The following is a 20,499-nucleotide window of genomic DNA, read 5'->3' on the forward strand; positions in this document are numbered from 1 at the left end:
AACCAAAGGGTCTAACAAGTACTAATCACAGGCTAAGGCTTCCTGTGGGATACATGGATGAAAAAAGAAACAGATGCCTCCAAAGAGGCATCATCTTGATGATGAGTATAGCCGAGTGAGATGGACAAGACTGTACTCTGACAGTTGAGGTTTGACGATCCGTCCTTCTTTTATGTGAACAAGTTCTAAGGTTAGAAACCTCACTATTTATCCAATGGTTATTATCAGCTAAATAATCATAGAATAGAAATAGATAAAATCTTATGAATGAACCCTCTTGCCTTGAAACTAATTCTGAAAGAAGTTATCAATTTTAAGAAATCTGACTTGCTCCAATTCTTGTCAACATGGATATTGAGGTATGCTTCATCCTTTCTGTTGGCTTGTACTTGATTTAGCTTACCAAAGTTGTCCGTTGAGATACGATATTCAATACATAGCCTTTTCAGTGTTCAATCTCTGCCTTCACCTTTGACAGTGGTGTAGATGAGTTTGCATTTATGTGGAATCCTTAAAAAAAAAAAAAAACCCTCACATTTAAATGCACATTTTTTATTATAATTCTGTTCAATATATCTGGGACTTTTGATAAAATTGTGACTTTCTGACTCAACCCTTAGTTGTCCCTTCTATATTCCTCAAAATCATCTCATTTTCCATTTTTTAGCCTTTGAGATAATAGAACCTAGCCTTTCAGAACAGAATTAAATATATTTTGAGACAATAGCACAGCCTTTTATCACCCAGAAATGGTTGCCCTCTTGCCTAATAGGGAAACGCTTTAAACCAGATAAAGACTAACATCAGTTTTTCCACGTGACTTCTTTTGTACTCCATCCCTCCCTTATTGTTGATAGAACTTTCAGACTACAATGCCCCAAGGTGTTCTAAGGTATTTTCTTCGTGAACAAACTTTCTCTCTTTTATATTAAAAGGAAAGATAAAAGAGGGAAAGGAGACAGAGCATAAAAATTGTCTCTCTTCTAGAAGAATGATACAGGAAGTCATCTTTGAGGAAATAGCATTTTAGCAGAGATCTGCTAGAAGTGAACGAGTGTTTCATGCAAACATCTGGTGTAAGAACATTTCAGAGAGAGTAAATAACAAGTCCAAGTGTCAAAGTGGGTGTATAGTTAAGGTTTCAGAAACGTTAAGGAAATAAAGGTGGCTAAAGGAAAGTGAGATAGAGAGAATGACAGAAGATGATGACAGAGATGGAGCCAGGAACCAAGTAGAGTAGGACTTGTAGGTCGTTATGAGTATATTTACTCTAATAATAATTGAGGACTATTGGAGAGTTTTGAACTGAAGAATGATATTATCTTAAATTATTCTGGAAAATGTAGCTTTTCAGCAAGACATTCATAGAAAACACCAAAAAACTTATCATCTTAGCCCAGTTCTTCTTGAAAGTCAAGCCCAGGATAGAGACTTCTATGCAGGTAGTTTATTTGAAAAGTGATCCCAGGAAGCAGAAATGAAGTTCCAGAAAAGTAGAAGAAGAAAGAAAAGAAAACTAGTATAAGGATATACTGTTTGCTGCTGTTACAAGTGACTGACGCTCCATCTCACTGGGATCCTCTGTGGAATCTGAGACGTGTGTCTCAGAGATGTCTGCCTGATAGATAAAAGGGGAGATAATTTATCCATAAGTTCTTACCCCCATAGTGGTCAAGGGAGGACCTGTATGGTATTAACTCCTCAGCACTCCCAGGTTGCACATTTGTTAGTGCTGAGGGGGGTCCCACAAGCTCCCATGCCATGAGTCAGAGGAGCCCTTGGACAGGAAGAGAATGATGCCTTGACACAGACTGGGGCAAAATGCAGTCCAGTGGTATTACATGCAGCTGCTGGCGACCGCCTCAGAACCAATCACTCAAGTAATGACCGGAACAAGAGATGTGGCCCAGACGATGTGCACTATTTTATAGGAGGTATAGATTATTGATTTCCAAATGAAATGTCTTCTGTATGGATATTCTTCTAGAAGAGAACAGTTTTGCCATCTCTTCTTTGATTAATCTTTCCATTATAGTCAAAATTTCACAAAAGTCTTTTTTTTTTTTTTGCTTCTTTTCTTCAAGAACCTATAATAAAATTTAGCCAGCATATAAATCATGAGAAAGCTTTTATTCTTGATGGGGCAATATCAGAGAGAGAGAGAGAGAGAGAGAGAGATTTTCCAAAGTATTTTAAGTGTTAATTGCATACAAATGTTCTTTTTAGGCACTGAAAGTAATTATATATTAACAGTGCCCAATCTATTTATATCTTTGCCATTTTAACTACCCTAAATAGAATATTTCTAGCAGAAATAGCAGATATAACACATGATTACAATTACTATTTAGCAATGATAATTTGTATATGGAATAACTTGGTGTTAGTGCTAAAAGTTTTCCCCCAATGACTGGGTACCACAATTCCAAGCATGAGCACAGCTGTTTTAATAATACTGTATGCCTAGTGCTGCTAGTTTCTGTTCTGTTTGTTTTTTATATACATGTAAAACAAGAAGAGAAGTGGTAATATTCTTTACTTCTTATTATTTGTTGAGTGTCTGCCAATGCTGGTTTCTGTAAAAAGCTCTGGAGATACAGCAGCAAGCAAAACAGATACAAGTCCCAGCCCTCATGGAGCTCACGTTCTTTAGGGAAGTTTACTTGAGTGCACTGAGTTACGGATGCCTTTTAAGAGAGGTTGAATGTCATTTGATATATGTTATGCCAAAGCCACGATGAGATGCGTCATTTTGGAAAAGAAACTTTTCTCCCTTCGAAGTTCTACTTTGGTATTATTCATTTTTTATATACATAGTTATATATATTGGATGTATATATAATGGATGGAATGGCCCTGGAACCGTGGATAAACCATTAACTTCTCTGTTTCAATTTGCTGATCTGCAAATGTATTGTACTGCACGGTTGCTAATGCATACTAAAAAATTCTTGACTTTTATAACTTTGTAGTTATGCGCTGCTTTCCTGAAAGGAAGGATTCAATCTTTACTGCTTTTAGATATATGTAAAATGTGATGGGTTTGGATGACCTAACTACAAGCAGCCTGTCCCTTTCTTCTTCACTTTCTGCCATAACACTCAGTGGAACATTACAGAAGTTGTGCACATAGTTGAACAGAACAGCTTTGCCAGATGGAGAAAACTTGGGAATGAGAATATATGAGCAGCTGTGTTCCTCTTTCATCTCATTCAAATGTAATTCTTACCTTCTGCAGTGGGTTGGCTGTGTTGACTATGTGTTATTGTGCTTTATTTTTCAATCAATGCCTCTTTCAATATCATGCACAATGGAGGAAGGAGAAGGACCATGGAGCACTGGGGCATGTCACCTAAGGGCTGATTTTGTCTTCAGACATTTTAAAAAATGTATAATCAATGACAATACGTCTGACTCCTTTCCCTTATGACAAACATACAATAACTAGTCCTTCTGTTCTAGCATTTTCTAGAATACAGCCCGGACTCCATACTGCAGTTCATATCAACTTGAAAGTTCTAGCTCCAAAATGTTCCTTACTGTGTAATCTATTGCACCCTTCGCTGAAGCTCTGCTCTGTTTCTTTTACTATCTATAAGAGGAGAGAGAGAGAACAAGAGAATAATCACATGTCAAAATATTAGCAATGATTTTATTTAAGTGAAGGTCATATAAGAGTTTATTGTCATATTCTTGTAATGTTTCTATAGTTCTGAACATTTTTTTCAAAATATTCATTATAATTTAAAATTTTAGCTGAAAAGTAAATTTCAATGAGGGATAAAACAAAGAGAGGGAAGACTTACAGAATAAAAGAGACTAAGAAACATCAGATGATGGTAATGTACAGGCCTTATTTGAATCCTATTTTGAACAAACTAGTTTAAAATATTAGACAATTGTAGTTATTTGAACACACGGAATGGATTTTTGATGATAGTAAGAAGTGACTGATGTTTCTTTATCGTTTTTCTTTGTTTAGGTTTTGCGATGATGTTTTAAAAAAATCCTTTGATTTTAGAGATTCATACTGAAAGATTTGCAGATAACATTACATGAACTTGAGAATTTCCTTAAAAACTGTGTGGGTCAGAAGAAAGGATCTGAGATAGGATAAGATAAGAGGAAACCAGGTTAGCCTGGAGTTGATCATTGTTGAAGCAGAGTGATGCCTATGTGCGGGTTATTATACTGTTCTCTCTAAATTTTTATGTGCTTAAAAGTTTAAATATAATGAAATCCTATGAATGAGATTATTTGGGTTCAAATATGAGGAAATGTCTAGAATACACATCTCTATAATTTTAATGAGGATTAAATGAGTTAATACATCCAAGCTCTTAATCAGTGACTGACCCTAAACAAGCCCTGAATAGATGTTAGCTATTATTTTTAGATTTGTTTTTCTCTTCAAAGCTAGGCTAAGGCTAAAATTTTTGAAGAATGCAATTTACCTAAGAATCTCAGTTTGCTTCACTCAAAAGTTTCCTGCTTTTGTGGAAAGAATAAGTAGGAAACAATTATTGCTTCTCTGGAGGAATATCAGGCCTAGGAAGAAAAAAAGAAACTTGCACCATTACAAGAAATAACCAAATATTTAGAGAGAGGAAGTAGCTTAACTGTAATTATAATTAATGGAGAAAATCAACTAGGTTACAAAGAAATTGCTGTTAAAGAATATTATTTTGAGAGCTAATTCAGCTTTGAGCCAAAAATTGTTGCCATTATAATATAACTCATATTGATTGGAATTTTATCTCTGCTTCACACACTTTAGCCATGAAATCATAGTACTTAATTTTTGTTTCATTTAAATTGGCTAATCCACAGAGTATTATTTTGAAGTCTTTTAAAAATTCAGAAAGCAGTTTAGATCTATATGACTTGTTTTCAAATTAACTTTTTAAAAACATATTGGAAGTCATCAAAAAACTAAGAGGAAATATTTCACAAATCTGCTGAGAAATGGTAAATTAATTATTGAAATTGATGGAATCATATATGAACGATTTGAATGATTTTGTAATTTATCACTTCTTACTCTGTAGTTCATAAAACTAGTAAAACATAATACATCACCGTCTTTCCAGTGAGAAAGTGGGGTATGTATTTATAGATTACGGCCAATGTATTTATTGATTACTACAAGGTATGCTACAAAGTATACACAAATAATGGTGAACATTATGATATGTGATGTGTACATAAATATATAGTACAATAATGTAAGGAATGTACTAGTCATTATTAAATTACAATTAACAAACCACTTTTAAATTTTGTAGAAGCAATTTAAACACTCAAACTATGAGTCCTTTCTGGCCTCTATGTTTAGTGAAAGGAAAATTGTCATTGCCATAGAAAGGACTGTGTCATTTCATCTCCTCATCCCAGTGGCTGAGAGAATGAGTGCCTTACGGCAGCGCATAAGAGGCCTGAATATGTAGTGATTTTGAATTTTAAAGGAATTGACTATAAGAAAATCTGTAAATTAGAAACATAATATATTCTATGGCAGGGATTGAAGTTTAAGTTTTCTTCATATCAGCACTTCAGAGAAAGACTTGGGCAATGTTTCAACATGTAAAATTTATTCATGTCTGTCAACGTTAACATTTAAGGAGGCATGAAATAGCAAGTAAATTTAGATTTAAGAAAATCTAAAAGCAACAGCCAAACATTTTGCTATTTTATGTTCGTAAATGAAAGCTAATGATAACTGACTACGTTTTTCCTCTTTCCTGGGGTTTGATTTTGTAGCCATCTTTATTTACTGTGAGCATGATGAAAGCTATCTGCTTAGACAGTTTAATCCTTTTCAGTTTAGGTAAATAAGTTGCAGAAAAGAATCTCATTTTCTAAAGACTAGAGAATATATTAAAGTTCAACCTAAATTGATATGGGTCAAGATGGAAACATTAGTGGAATGAAATCTAGTTGGGATGAATATTACTATATAGATATTTAAGGAAAGAAACAAGCAAACAAAAATAAAAAACTTGAATATTTGTGCATCAATATGGACCTCTTCAAACAGGGCACATTTTAGATGTTGTTCAGAATTTACAAGTTTTATGTTAACTAAGCCATTGCCAAAAATCGGCAGCTGAATAAACATAGCTATATAATTTCCATTTTTTTTCTATGCTAACGTAGTGTAGGAACGCTATTCTATTTCTTTCTATGGTTTGCTTTTCTTCTCTGTATTTCTCCTATTCTTTCCATCATTTATTTTGGCTTCTTCTGTTAATCTTTTATTTCCTTTAACTCGTAATTTCTTCTAATTTGGTTTGCTGGTATTTGCTTTATTTTTCTCTTTGTCTGTTACATTCTGTTTCTAACTCATTATTATACTAAAGCTGACTACTGTCAGAACAAAGTAAACTCAGGGGAGAGCTAATTGCTTCTTTCCTTGAAACTTTACTTTTAGGACTACGCTGAGAAGGAGAACACCATAGCAAAAGCTCTGGAAGACCTGAAGGCCAATTTTTACTGTGAACTCTGTGACAAGCAGTACTATAAGCATCAGGAATTTGACAATCACATTAATTCATATGACCATGCTCACAAGCAGGTAAGAAAGACATGTCAAAAAAAAATCTGGTATTTCTGAGCTTTTGTAATGATTTGAATTGTGCAGTTTGTATGAATATGATATTTTTATTAATTTTTCTTTGTTATACAGTTTTTAACGATGTCATTCTGGGCTAATGATTTGATGACTTATAGCAAAAGACACTTCTTTTTAAAGCACCAAAAACAAATTCTGAGATAAACTACCAACACAAAGAAATGTCATTCAGTTGCCTTTTAGTGATTCACAGTATTTTAAAAATTGTATTCTATATTTAGATCCTCTAAATATCTTAAAATTTATTAATTTTTAAATATTTTAATCAACTAATTACATTTATTAAATATAAATGCATTTATTCATAGTTCTTTATCAAAAGCATTTTTCATTTAAACTACCATAAAACATGAAAAAAAATTGGTATGGTAAAACCAGTGCAGGGTTATTGGTTAAATAAGTACTTAAAATGTGTATGATTTAGTTTATTTTAATATTATTTTCACTTCCTTATCAGTTGTAAATACCAGACTGAGTTTTTTTGAGCATTCTACATAAAGATGAGTTTAAAACAGTGATGTCAGAATTGAAGTTAACCATACAGATTCCATTTTCTCATATGTTTTACATTTATCAATGCAACTTCACATCCTGTTTAGCTAACTTGATATGACACAGCAGTCCTAGTTATTATCAATTTATAAGTATTTTCCTTTTGGCCATCACTGAGAAATATCATCCACATATCATTTTGGTATTAACAAAAGGCACATTTTTAATCCATGAACTTGCACTAACTTTCCACTGTCGTCAGAGTTATTTAGCATAAGTAATAAAGAGTAGGGGGAAATGGTCCCCTTCAATGGTTATGAACCAATTGTATATATTTTCTTTTGCTGTCAATCTTTCCATTCTCTCACATCAACAGAACTGTACTGGGGGAGGCTGTTGTAGCAAGAAAGTTAGCCTTCATTTACAGACATAATTAATTAATGTATACTAAACTTAACGATCTGCCCTTGCCTTTTTTTTTCATGGTAGTAGATCCACTGGCATGCAAGTGAAGGGAAAAGTTTTAATGGAAATAGCACTCCTTTTCTTACATAAAAGTGCATACATATAAATATATCCTTGCTTGATTTGAACACTAAAATTCATCAGGAAATAGTAATCATTTCATTCTACAGTTACTGGTATTTGTTTTATAAGAAGATTCTGAAATGCTGTGCCTGATGTGGTAAATCTGAGAAAGTTGTTCCTCTGATTTTTCCTAAGTACCTAAGAGCACAAGATATGTTATTACACATTTGTTTCATTGTGTAAACTAGGTATGTGGGAATGTGTGCATGTGTGTATGTGTGTGTGTGTTTTAAGAATGTCTTACTAGCTATTAATATCCTTTGCCACAGAATGCTGCATTCAGCCATAGGTTGTCTGGAAGATCTAACTCAAATTATCATGAGGACCTTTCCAGTTCCATGTTCTTAGTGAAGTTAGGATACTACATACTGTACAAAGATAAGCTAAGGGAATTCAGGCTGGATCTGTGTTGTTATTTTGAAGTTTCAGAGGGTTCATTTTTGATAATGCTCGGGGGCATCAGACCCTAGGAACAGATACTCTGTCTAAATGGCCATGCAGTCTGGTAGATGGCAGAGTCTTATTTGATAAATTTAACGTGAGACAATGTTATAGTAGCTGAAAATATTTAAAATCCACATGATCATTACATTCCCTCCCTATAGGATAGTGGCACATCTTTGAGAGTGTCTTCCTAGAGAATACTGTCCCTTTTCTGGGCAAAGACCTCACCCCCGTGACAGCTATCTATGTTTCTACCACATGACTGCAACACCTTGGCCACTTTGAATGAAGTAGAAGAGGACAAAATTTGGAGGTGGACGATTCAGATATTTTTCCCCTGAGAACTTGAAGTTGAGATACAAAAAAAGAAAAAAAAAATCTGTCTACTGTCTGAATATGGCTGGGCCTAACACTTGAAAATGTAATTCTGTGGCAGGGCTAAGTGCATTGAAAAGCTGAGAAAGTTGGTTTGTATCAAGAGAAATAAAGCAAATGCACAGAGAATGAGATTTAAGTGGCCATGTCACAACTCAAGGAAAGTGAGTTTGGAAGCAGCAATTTTGATTCCAAATGGCTTTCAGGTAAAAACCGTTTTTACAACAATTTTATTTGTAGGGCCTGTCCTTGGATTCTGAGAGATAGTTCAGCTTACTACTAATAAATGAACTTAAAAGGAAAAACAAAATAAAACTTTAGCTTAAAACTTATTATTCTTGCAACCAAAAAAAAAACACTCTTCATAAAATATTAACCTGTTTGCTGAGTAAAGCAATCTTTTTGGTTTCCAATAGAAATCACACAGGAGTCAGGTATACTTGAAGTCCGTATTACCAACACTTAGCATTCAGGTAGGAAAACCTACATGTGGTTAGGGCACTTCTTGAAGGGAATTAGAAAAAGACAAAGGGACCACACATCTGCTACATTCCCTCTCTACAGAGATGTGGTTCCAAGGGCCACCAGATGCGGGGAGAAAGGGAGGAGTTACTGGTGGAATGAGTCCCAGCCCTGCTACTTCCCTCCTTGGGTAAATAAGCAAAAGCTCAGTTAACTCCATTATTCATTGTTAGGGAGAATAAATGAGAGAAGACACACGAATTCACTTCGCAGAGCACTTGGAAAATAGTAAAAGCTCAATACTTAATTAGTTTTTATGATTACTACTTACTAAAATCTATTTTCTCCTAGAATATTTGGGACAGTGACAGTTTGCCTTTGAGACTGTCTTTATTTAGGCTTCCCAATAAGGATCGATTTTTGCTTCAAAAAGGCTAATAGAGTCTAAAACACATCCAGGTAATCTCAACCTAAGAGCTGTTATGCCTGCCTCGTGTATCTTTGCACACCTGTGTTATGACAGAATATGGGTTGCGTTTGAAATCTCAGCTTCAAAGGAAAATCTGTTTCTCTCATCGACATGCTCTTTGGATAACTTCAAAATCTCCCTCAAGCTAAGACTTGTTAACACTAAGACTTGTTATCACTAAGACTTGTTAACACTAAGACTTGTTATCACTAAGACTTGTTAACAGAGTTAAAAAAAAGGAAGAGGCACAAGTGTACGGAGGTGATCACAATAGTTCACAATTTAGGGTTCATTTTTGGCATATTTTCTTTTTAACTTTGAAACTCAAAAGCCATTGGACTCTAACCCTTGAAGGGCAAGGATTGTTTCTTTTATGTCTTCATCCCTCACAGCATCTAGTGTAGCATCTAGCACAGTTCAGACACCCAATGAATGCTTCCCATATAAATAAATGTAAAAAGGCTAGAGTCATGTTCCTTTTGAGATTTTGTAATAAGCCACAGTTTTGAGGTAGGCAATAGTTTTAAAAGAATAAAATTATTTATTTATAGATTTATACTTAGATGAAACTATCTGCAAGGAGAATATTATTTATGAAGATGGAGTGACTATTATAAGATGGATGAGTTATTTGAACTCCTCCACATTTATAAGCAATTTTCCTTCATAACAGTGATGTTATTGATTATAATATAGCAATGGTTTAATAGCATGTATCATGTGCATTCTTCAAAGTGCTTCCTATACACAAAGCTATTGCATCTCAATATATTTTGGATTTTTATATATATATATATATATATATATATTTTTTTTTTTTTTTTGCTTGAGGAAGATTGTCACTGAACTGACATCTGTGCCAATCTTCCTCTATTTGTATGTGGGATGCCACCACAGCATGGCTTGATGAGCAGTGTGTAGGTCTATGCCCAGGATCTGAACTCGCGAACCCCGGGCCACCCAAGCGGAGCATGAGAACTTAATTACTACACCACTGGGCTGGCCCCAGTGAGTCGTTTTTCATGTGAGAAAATTATTAAAAGCAAATACTTTCAGAAATGTCTTTGAGGTTTCACTTTCAGCAGGGTAGCACACAAGAAACTCCAAAGGACCTTTGTACTACAAAATAAATATATCTTCCACACTACAAATTTTGTATTAAATTGCTGAGTTTCTAGGAAGGATATCTCCAAAGAGCGTTCCCACTACCATGGGGTGGGGGTAGAGGGCTGTAGAATAGGAAGCTACCGGCTAAAATCTGGGCATGAAGTAAGAGTAACTTACAACATGTGAAACTGAATGAACAGTAAATGCCACTATGAGCTTTGTAGTCTGGAAATGAACCGTGGATAGCAGTTGGTAAACCCTGACTAAGACTTTTGCATCAAAATAAATATTACCCGTAGTTCCTGTCTGAAACATACACAAATTACTCTGGAAAAAAAACAACTTCAATTTAGATTTTCCACAGAATGGGATTAACAAAATAGATCACAAAGATTAAAACACACACACACACACACACACACACACACACACACACACAAAGAGGATAATGACTGAGAGTCAACAGAAAAAAAATTACTTAGATATTGGAATCATAAAATATAGAAATATATATATACACATATATTCATTTCATAAAATTCAGTAACTATTCGTGCAAGAACTCTTTAAAATCAAGAATAAAACTTTCTTAATCTGACAAAAACTATTTCATACATATAGAAATACCATTCTTTGTGATAAAATACCAGAAGCATTCTCTTTAGGATTAGAAATAAGACAAGGACACTTATTACACTTTGAGTAGTACGATTCCTTTGAGTAGTATACTGAGGTCCTCGAGAAGAAACAAACAAACAAAAATGAACAACAACAACAAAATAGAGATTGTAATGCAGAAATAAGACTATCATTATTTTATTCCACATGCTGTGATGGTCTAATAAGAGTTTAGGAAGCTCTCTGGCTGTAATATTGTATTTCTACACTTTCAACAAATTTTTAGAAAATAAAAATAAATATGATGAGAAAAACAACAAACTTTATAAAGCACTTAATGATAAACATAAAAATATCTTTCAACTCTTTATTAGGAGAATTAGAAAATTATTTTTGAAATTCATTAAATGGATGGACAAAAAGTGATCATATATTTCATATATGCAAAAACAGACACAATCATAAAGATACCAATTTGCCCCCAAACTGATCTCAGATTCAACAAGCCTGTAACCAAAATCTCAATATGGTTTTTTAATGAACTGCGCAAACTGATTCCAAAATTTATATGTAAAAATGAATATAGTCCTAAAAGGGCAACTAAAAGGGGGGAGATTTGTCGTACCAGATACCAAAACTATTATAAAAACCTCTATTGGTGCAACTATACAGAGGTTGATGAATGGAACACAAATCTAGAGTTATGGCACAAAGATCCACTCGTGTTTGGAAATTTGTTAAATGACAGAGGCAGAACGCAGATCAACGGTGAAAAGATATACTTCCCCAAAAATGGTATGTGATGATTGGTTGTCTATATTTTTAAAAATATTGAAAGCATAAAGCATTGTAGAAAAGATTGATAGCTTTAACTACATCGAAAATAATATTTTATTACAAGAAATTTTTAATAAAGTAAAAAGATAAGCCATAAATTGGGAAAATATATTTACAATGTACACATCAAGAAAATTGTGGTATTCAGATCTTATTAAAAATTATGAATACATAAGAAAAATAAAAACAGCCCAGTAGAAAACTGGACAAAAATTAGGGGACAATTTACAAGATGAAAGACTAAAGACCCATACATGTGTTAAAAATCGGTCAAAAATAAGCAAGAATTTTATACCCACCAGATTGGAAAAATAGGTTTGATGATATCAAGTGATGATGTGGATCAACGGAAAATCTTACCCATCATTTGTGAATTGATTTGGCAGCTCAGGAAAAGAATCTAATAAATTTGTATATTAACATGCCAAAATAAAACAAACACCTCTTATTAGTAGTAATATATATGAACAACAAAATTTGTAAATAAATTATGATATATTCATAAAATGCAAAATTATTCTGTAGTGCAAATAAACTAAGTATAGGTAAACATAACATCAAAGAATCTTAGTAATATAATATTGAGTGAACAAAAAGTTGTAAAAGACTACACGCTTTTCATATTGTTCAGAATAAAGAAAAACAATGCTATTGTTTTTAAGCTTATAAGCATGTGATCGAGCTCTCTTTGGGAAATGGAAAATAGGAAATACAAAACTCAGGATAGTGGTTACTTCAAAGGAATGATGTAGGATAATGTGATACCAAAGGAGCATATGAGTATGTGAACTATGTTCTAATTCTTAAACGGATAGTGGGATCAGGATTATTCAACTTAGTACAATGCTTCATATAATTGCACATATCAAATACTACAAAGAAAATTTTTAAACAAGAAAATATCATGGTCAAACAAATATTATGTTCTCAAAGTCTCTGAAATTATTCTATCGTAGTTATATTCAGAGTGCGTGAACTTAACCACTAAGCCACCAGGCCAGCCCTCATACTTATGTTTATATAATACACTTTATTCAAAAGCACAGAATTTTATTTACATACATAAAATGTAATTTTAGGCTGATAAATGAGAGTTTAAATGTAGATTATTATTTTAAGCCACACACACATACACAATAATAATTAATTTATTGTTTTAAAAACGTAGGTTGGGGCCAGCCTGGTGGCATAGTGGTTAAGTGCACGTGCTCCACTGCAGTGTCTGGGGTTCGCAGGTTTGGATCCCAGGCGCGGACTGATGCACCACTTGTCAAGCCATGCTGTGGCTGCGTCCCATATAAAGTAGAGGAAGATGGGCACGGATGTTAGCCTAGGGCCAACCTTCCTCAGCAAAAAAGAGGAGGATTGGCACCGGATGTTAGCTCAGGGCTGATCTTCCTCACACATACACACAAAAAAATAGGAAACAGTTTTTCATAATAGGAAATACACTATTTTAAGGATAAATATACATCCCAATATCCTAGGACAGTTTCACTTTATACCCACCATCCCGGTTTAATTATTACTAGTGTCCTTATTTAGATAATAAATAATATGGTTGCAATAGATACGTCTATTGAAAAGCAGCAATATTTTTGAACATTTTTTATTTTATTTTATTTTGGTGAGGAAGATCAGCCCTGAGCTAACATCTATTGCCAATCCTCCTCCTTTTTTTGTTTTCCCCCAAAGCCCCAGTAGATAGTTGTATGTCATAGTTGCACATCCTTCTAGTTGCCGTATGTGGGATGCAGTCTCAGCATGGCCAGAGAAGCGGTGCGTTGGTGCGCCCCTGGATCCGAACCTGGGCTGCCAGTAGTGGAGCGCACGCACTTAACCGCTAAGCCACGGGGCCGGCCCTCGACACTTTTTATTTTTTATTTTTTTTATTTTTTTTCTCTTTTCAAGTATATTTTTTTTTATTTTTTATTTTTTTAATTTTTTGTTTATTGCAGTAACATTGGTTTATAACATTGTAAAAATTTCAAGTGTACATCATTGTACTTCTATTTCTGCATGGACTACATCATGTTCACCAACAAAATACTAATTACAACCCATCACTTTTTAAAAAGATAGAAGTTTAAAGGCAATGGCCTAGTAAGGCTGATTCTTCATGTTATATTATATATTTACTCAAACTCTGGAAATGTCAAACAGGATTTAAAAGAATGTCTAAAATATCATATACTTGGCATATATATTTTTTGTTTGAGGGAACTATGTAAACATACATGCGTTTGTGTAGCAAATGCATTTGAAGAGTCAAGAGTACCCCAGGCAGGCTCCGTTACAAACTTCTGATGTGGGCGAAGTTTTTATCTTTGCCTTCCCAGGGCTCCATTTCTGCATCTATATACAGAGGGTTTAGACTAGATGACTTTCAATGGCTTTTCTGGATCTAAAATTTGAAAATTCTATATCATCCACTATAATACATAGATAAGGCCTATGGGTTCATCGTAACTAATCAATATGTATTTAATTCTCAATTCCACATTTCCTAAGTGATTCTCTCATATGAAAAGATGATGAAAATAGTTGCCAGTGAAGTTATGTCATTCTGAATTCTAGTCATTGAGATTTAAAAAAAAAAAAAAAAGTGGGAAACTCAGCATCAGGTAAAAAGAAAAGATTTTCCTCTATACCCTTTCCCTTGTTCGTCTGCCCTTAAACTGAAGCCGTACTGCGTCTGTCTTCTCACCTGGCAGCCCATGGGCAATTCAGAGTTATTTTCCCTGTAAGAGATTTGTCACACTGGTGCTATGAAGAGATAGAAAAGGGAATGATTGCCTTATTGCTGCTGCCCCTCAAACATTTTGATTTTTGCTTTAGCAGCTTCAGTGTGGCTGAAATATCTCCCCAAAGGCACCAAAGTGACCTTTACCCAGCAAGTCAAGATCACTGCTTTACAGCGTGCTGTTTTGTTCTGCTCCGGGGGACGTCCTGCTCAGGCTGGGTTGCTGGAATTTGCTGTTCCTGCAGGGACGTGTATTACTATAGAAATGGAGCCACTTTATTCTCAAATTTGAACATTTCGTAATAATTTAAACTTCTGTTTAGTAATCCGATACTTGAGAAAGAAATCACTTCCTGATATTTGGGTATAAATTTACATCTGCAAAATAATATTTAAAGGTTAAAAAGAAAATATAAACCATAGGTAAAGCAATGCATGATTCAATCCATTTCACACATCTTCCCTGGGATTTTACTTGTGATGTGTACTCAAAACTAATTGTACTCTTATTTTTTTTAACCATTTTGAGGATCAGAACAAGGGAAAGACATATAATTTCCCCTACAGAACCTTCCCGCCGCCCAAAAACGACTGCCCCAAGAGAAGCACACATTTGTCCAGCTAATCATGGAACTGTGCTGTTTTGACATTTCAAATTCAAAGCCATGATTTGAATAGAATTAAACTGCAGGTTTTGTCCATTCTTCAGTCTGAGCCAGACTCTGGATAAAATAATCATCTCTGGTATCTGAACTGATGCCATTTTCAAAAATCTTCTCCAGTTCAATGCTCCTTCCCTTCCATCTTCCACCATCTCTTAGGTTGATGGCTGTTTATTGAGTCAATCAATGTTGAGGATGGCTGAAAAATACTACACCTATAAATGAAGGTTTCTGATCTATGTTACCTAAATATACTTATGCCATAAAAGAGTAAAAAAGAAATAGACTACAGTAGAGAAATGCACCTAGTATTAGAGATTTCATTTCATAAATGTCAATTATACATTGTAAGCCAATAAGAAATATTCTTCTACCCCTCTGTGTTTGTTACCACTAAAATTTTTATTTTTGTAAAACAACAACAACAATAACTGTAAGGAAACCATTTTAAGTCAAAGTGGTGTATCTTTATTTTTATTGTAATGATTATTTATTACCTTTTGGAAGTATATTCTTGCTGTAGGTTACATAGTGACTTGGTTGGTGGCATCAATAAAATTGTATACCTTAATTTTACTATTTCATTTTTATTGTACAATGTTAATGATGATTTTAAAAAATATGTTTTGTGAGAATATATCTATTTTGGGAAATAGTTTATTTATAGATTTTTATAAACTTTCTATTATATAGATTGATTTATACTTTCTCTTTAAAAAAAAGAATTTTGAGACAGATTCTGGGAATTATTCATAATGACATCAAATTTTTAAGAAGAAAATTGATCCCCAAAAATATATTTAAAATCTAAGATTAATGTAATGTGAGAATTTGGGAGCAGTACTTAGCTTTGAGCGTCCTGAAAATCAAATTTTTTTCTCCTGATCAGATCTAGAATCAAACCTTAAATTATCTGCTCAGAGGATTACCTCATAATACATCTCAAGATTCTCCTGGCTTCTAAAGAAATTAAGATATCAGGATTTTTGCTCTTTGTGATAGGAGGTGGAGATGGCATGGAGCAAAGAAACTTTAATTCCAGCTGAATTAACATTTGTGATTAGAATCACCAATAAAGCTTTAAAAAATAGTAATGTCCAAGTCTGGTATAGGTCCACTGCATATATCTTATGTTTGAAGCTTTCCAGGTGATTGTTATATGAGGCCAGGTTTGAAAAGGTTAGTGGAGATACCACAGATCATGAGGTTACTATTTAAGTTGCCATCTGATGGCGTGTTGCATGCTTCTGTGATAGAGAGGGGTAGCAAAAGTACATTTCTTCTTGTTCCAGAACAATTGTTGGAAAAATAATAGAAAGTGGAAGGAGAAATAAGAAAAGAGAATGGAGAGAGAAGCAATTAGGCGTGTGCTTTCTGATTTCTCCTCTCCAGGCAATGACCCAGAGAAGGGCACATGTATTACAAAGATATGGAGAAAGTAGGGACTCTGGAAAGAGAATGACTTTTGGGCTGCCTGCTCCATACCAATATGAAACTCAGCCATTATCAAAATAAACTTGGCAGCAGAATGTGTTTAAGCAACAAGCTTTACTTTTTGGTCTCCAGGAAGCTCTGTTTAAATATACAATGAATAGTGCCCAAAATTTCCCCTTGCCCTTTTGGGGGAACTCAGAAGGCAACTGATTTGAGAACTGATGATCTTGCTATGGAGAGGAAAGAGACATAGGTAGATTACCTGAGCAGGAGGGAGGGTATGACTAGATTCAGAGATGTCTATCTTGCCAGTGAGAACTAACATAGCGTTGAATTTAAGCCACATGAAGAGGGCTACCGAGTCTTCATCAAAGTGAGAAAGAACAGACAATGGGATACAGCAGGTGTTGACTTCAGAAATGAAGGCAGCAACATGACCTGTGGTTGGAGAAATCAGGTTCTATAGCTGGAGAGTTTATGGATCTTGGCTGCCAAAAGCTCCTGTAAATTCTTTTCTGTCGCCCCACACTCCCAGGAACTAAGAATACTTGGACGGAATAAGGAGAATAAATAGGAAATTAAAGATACTTAGCAATTATTCCAAAAAACTTGTCATCGTTAAATTACCCATTTAAATGTGAGTTGGAATACTATTCATTTTTTACTACCCAGTGGGGGATGGCTCAGGTGGTGGGAAGGTAATTTATTTAGAAAATAAAGAAGCAAACATGTCTTTTCACATCTGCGCCATAATATATAGAAATTTTTCAACCAGTTACATATTTACCAATGAGCATTTTCTTGTTTATTTTACAAATATACATATATATATATTATTTTTCAAGCTATGACAATGACCAAGCCCAACCAAATTGCCACGATATTCCAAATTATATCAAATTTGATCATGAATAAATGAAAAGTAAACAGTCTATGGAATTGCTCACTTAGTATGTTTGCCTGGCTACTTTAATATTTACCTATGTTTAAGCATACGACGAACTATTACATTTAGAAGTCACCAGCTAGTATCTTAAACATAACAAAATTTCAATAATCTAGATAATTGTTACAAGAACAAATTATATCTATATTTATACAAACAAACAGTAATGCCTCATGGAGTACTAGAAATAGAGAATAAGAAGATGAAGGCAAAAAATGTATATATACATATTTATTTACATATGTATGGTTATTATGTATGTTACAATTCATCTGCATTCTTCCTTTATCCAAGAATACAAATATTTGCAGTCTTGGTAATTCTGAGGTTGGTAGTGTTGTAAGTAATTCATATCTCTATGAGCAGCTTTGACAAAGGAGAATTCTGGAAATCTTTGATTCATTGCATTAATGTAAAATCGGTTTCTTTATTATGATCACACCCTCCGCTGGTAGAACATAGTGATGTTTGAAACTCTATCTCTAAGAAACATTTCCTTTCTTGAAATAAATGTCTTTCTACTGCATGTTTGGATCATCTATGCTTTTTCAAGTTGCCCAAAGTATGACACCTTTTTTAAAAAGTCTGGACTTTGGAGAAGTCATAAAATTGGCAAACACAAGTTATTGTGTGACGTGGTGTCATCAGTTCTTCATATTCTGAAATTCTGTTGTTGTCACTGTAATCATTCAATGGATGGACAATTTCTGAGATGCCACGTATGATTATCATAAAATTGTTATATAAACCTCAAGATGACTCTAATAGAAATGTTTGTTCTAAGAAAGGCAGGAAATAGTCTTAAAATAATATGGGTTATTCATAGTTAAATCACATAATCCTATTTCCAAATGACCATGGCTTGGAAATAGTAGTTACTCTTTTCATATTCCATAAGGTAAAGTTCTAGTCATTTTCTCACCATTTTATCCTACGCACCTAATACAATATCTTTTCCTTCTAAAAACACACAAGGCTAATCATCATTTTAACACTTTCTATTTTCCAATGTTCCTCCTTTTAATTTCAATATGATCTAATCTACTTGAAAGTAACACTTTTCCCTAATGATGACACTCTGTTCTTAGTGGTGGAGACTGATTTTTTTAACACCTCCGTGTTCTGTGCTGCGTCACCACGGCTTTGCCTTGTTTTCTCCTGGTGTAACCAGCAGTACGCAAAATCTTTTTCCTAGCGTGTAAAAAATTGCCTAAGGCCAATTTAAAAAATAGTTGATGCTATGTAAAGATAATTCTTCATAGACTGTACCTTGGAATGTGTCCAAATACCATTATTTAACATTAAATTTTGATAATTAGTACATAAAAGTAATGATGAAATTTGCCCTGAGAAGTAAAGCAGAATTTCAAACAAAACTATCCATGAATTTTTCCCAACTTCTACCCATTATCCTACCTCTCATCTCCATCTTCTGCCCAGTTGTTGAAAATCAAACACATAAGAAATGTGTCATATATGTGTCCATTGGAGAGCGCATGCGAAGCTCATTTTCAGGATTGGTCTGCTGTGCCCCCAGTCTCACTAAAGCAACCTGCTTTTTCAAATCCTTTCTCAGCCTGATTCTCTAGTATCTCTATTTGTTTGTGTGTATTCTGAGCATAAACACCTAATTTCAAAGTGAGGTGTGTATATGAATTTTCAAGAATTTGACCTGAATCTGTACTGTGTTGTTTTAAGTTTGAACAGCACTGTGTCACAATCCTGGAGTCCAGAGCTTCCTGCGAGTACTGATGGCTGCCTACAAAAAGAGACCAATGTTTCAGGCACTGGGAACTCAGAGATTTTCTTCTTGTTGTTGATGTTTGTTTGTTTCTGTTGGAGGACTATGAAAAGAAGGAAAAATGGCAGAAAAGATAGACTATGAGGAGAAAAGAGAGTAGCTAACCTGGTAAATCTAATTGCCCTCATATAATTCTTTTTGTTCAGAGACGAAATGTTAAAAATTACTTAAATTTGCATGACTTGCTATTTCTTTTCACTTTTGATTTCATTTAAAAAATATATATATATATACTTTTCTTATATATATATCTAACCATTTTGAGAACTGAAAAAAAAATTTTCACGTTTGTTTACCCTGGTAACAAATTGATTTTTTCCTAACTTTCTTCACATGTGCATATTTTTAGGTAGATACAATTTTGCACAATATAGCATTCATTTTAACATTGTAAATAGAATTTTTCCATTTTTACAGAATTTTCATAAGAATAATTTTAATGGATTCATAATATCCCATCAAGTATTTTTTTTAACTTAACCATTCCTTATTGTTGGATTTGAGTTCTTTCAATTTTTTGTGGTTCTGATGATCTAATTACTCTTCTACTTGTTTCAGATTCTCAATTTTTAACCCTGCAAGATCCCAAAATATGAAATATAGAAATAAAGAAATGATGTTAACGTTTCTTGGTTTTATAAAATACCTAGCAATCTGTGGAGACCTGACATAATAATTTCATAGAAATAATTTTCAAAATGGTCACGCATGTCAAACTTTTCTTAATTAACAATTTTATTTTGTGTCATAGTCAAAAGAAATCTTTTTTTTTCAACATGGCAGGACTCATTTAATATGAAATTTAATTATTAAAATAGTGACATTTGATATAAATTTAATTTTGTAGGTTTATATTACAGATACTGTGTATTAAAGATGTGTATGTTAAC

At 33.8% G+C, this 20,499-nt stretch overlaps 1 protein-coding gene across 1 annotated transcript in view; it reads left to right on the forward strand.

The window, feature by feature from the left end:
* The window catches only part of ZNF804A (zinc finger protein 804A), a 280,914-nt gene that overhangs the window by 211,718 nt on the left and 48,697 nt on the right, over window positions 1-20,499 (forward strand). The window contains exon 2 of the mRNA XM_058549381.1: window positions 6,431-6,574. Coding sequence (XP_058405364.1) covers window positions 6,431-6,574 — 144 coding nt within the window. The remainder of the gene's footprint in view (window positions 1-6,430; window positions 6,575-20,499) is intronic.

Source organism: Diceros bicornis, chromosome 10 (assembly GCF_020826845.1).
Source record: "Diceros bicornis minor isolate mBicDic1 chromosome 10, mDicBic1.mat.cur, whole genome shotgun sequence".
Taxonomy (NCBI): domain Eukaryota; kingdom Metazoa; phylum Chordata; class Mammalia; order Perissodactyla; family Rhinocerotidae; genus Diceros; species Diceros bicornis.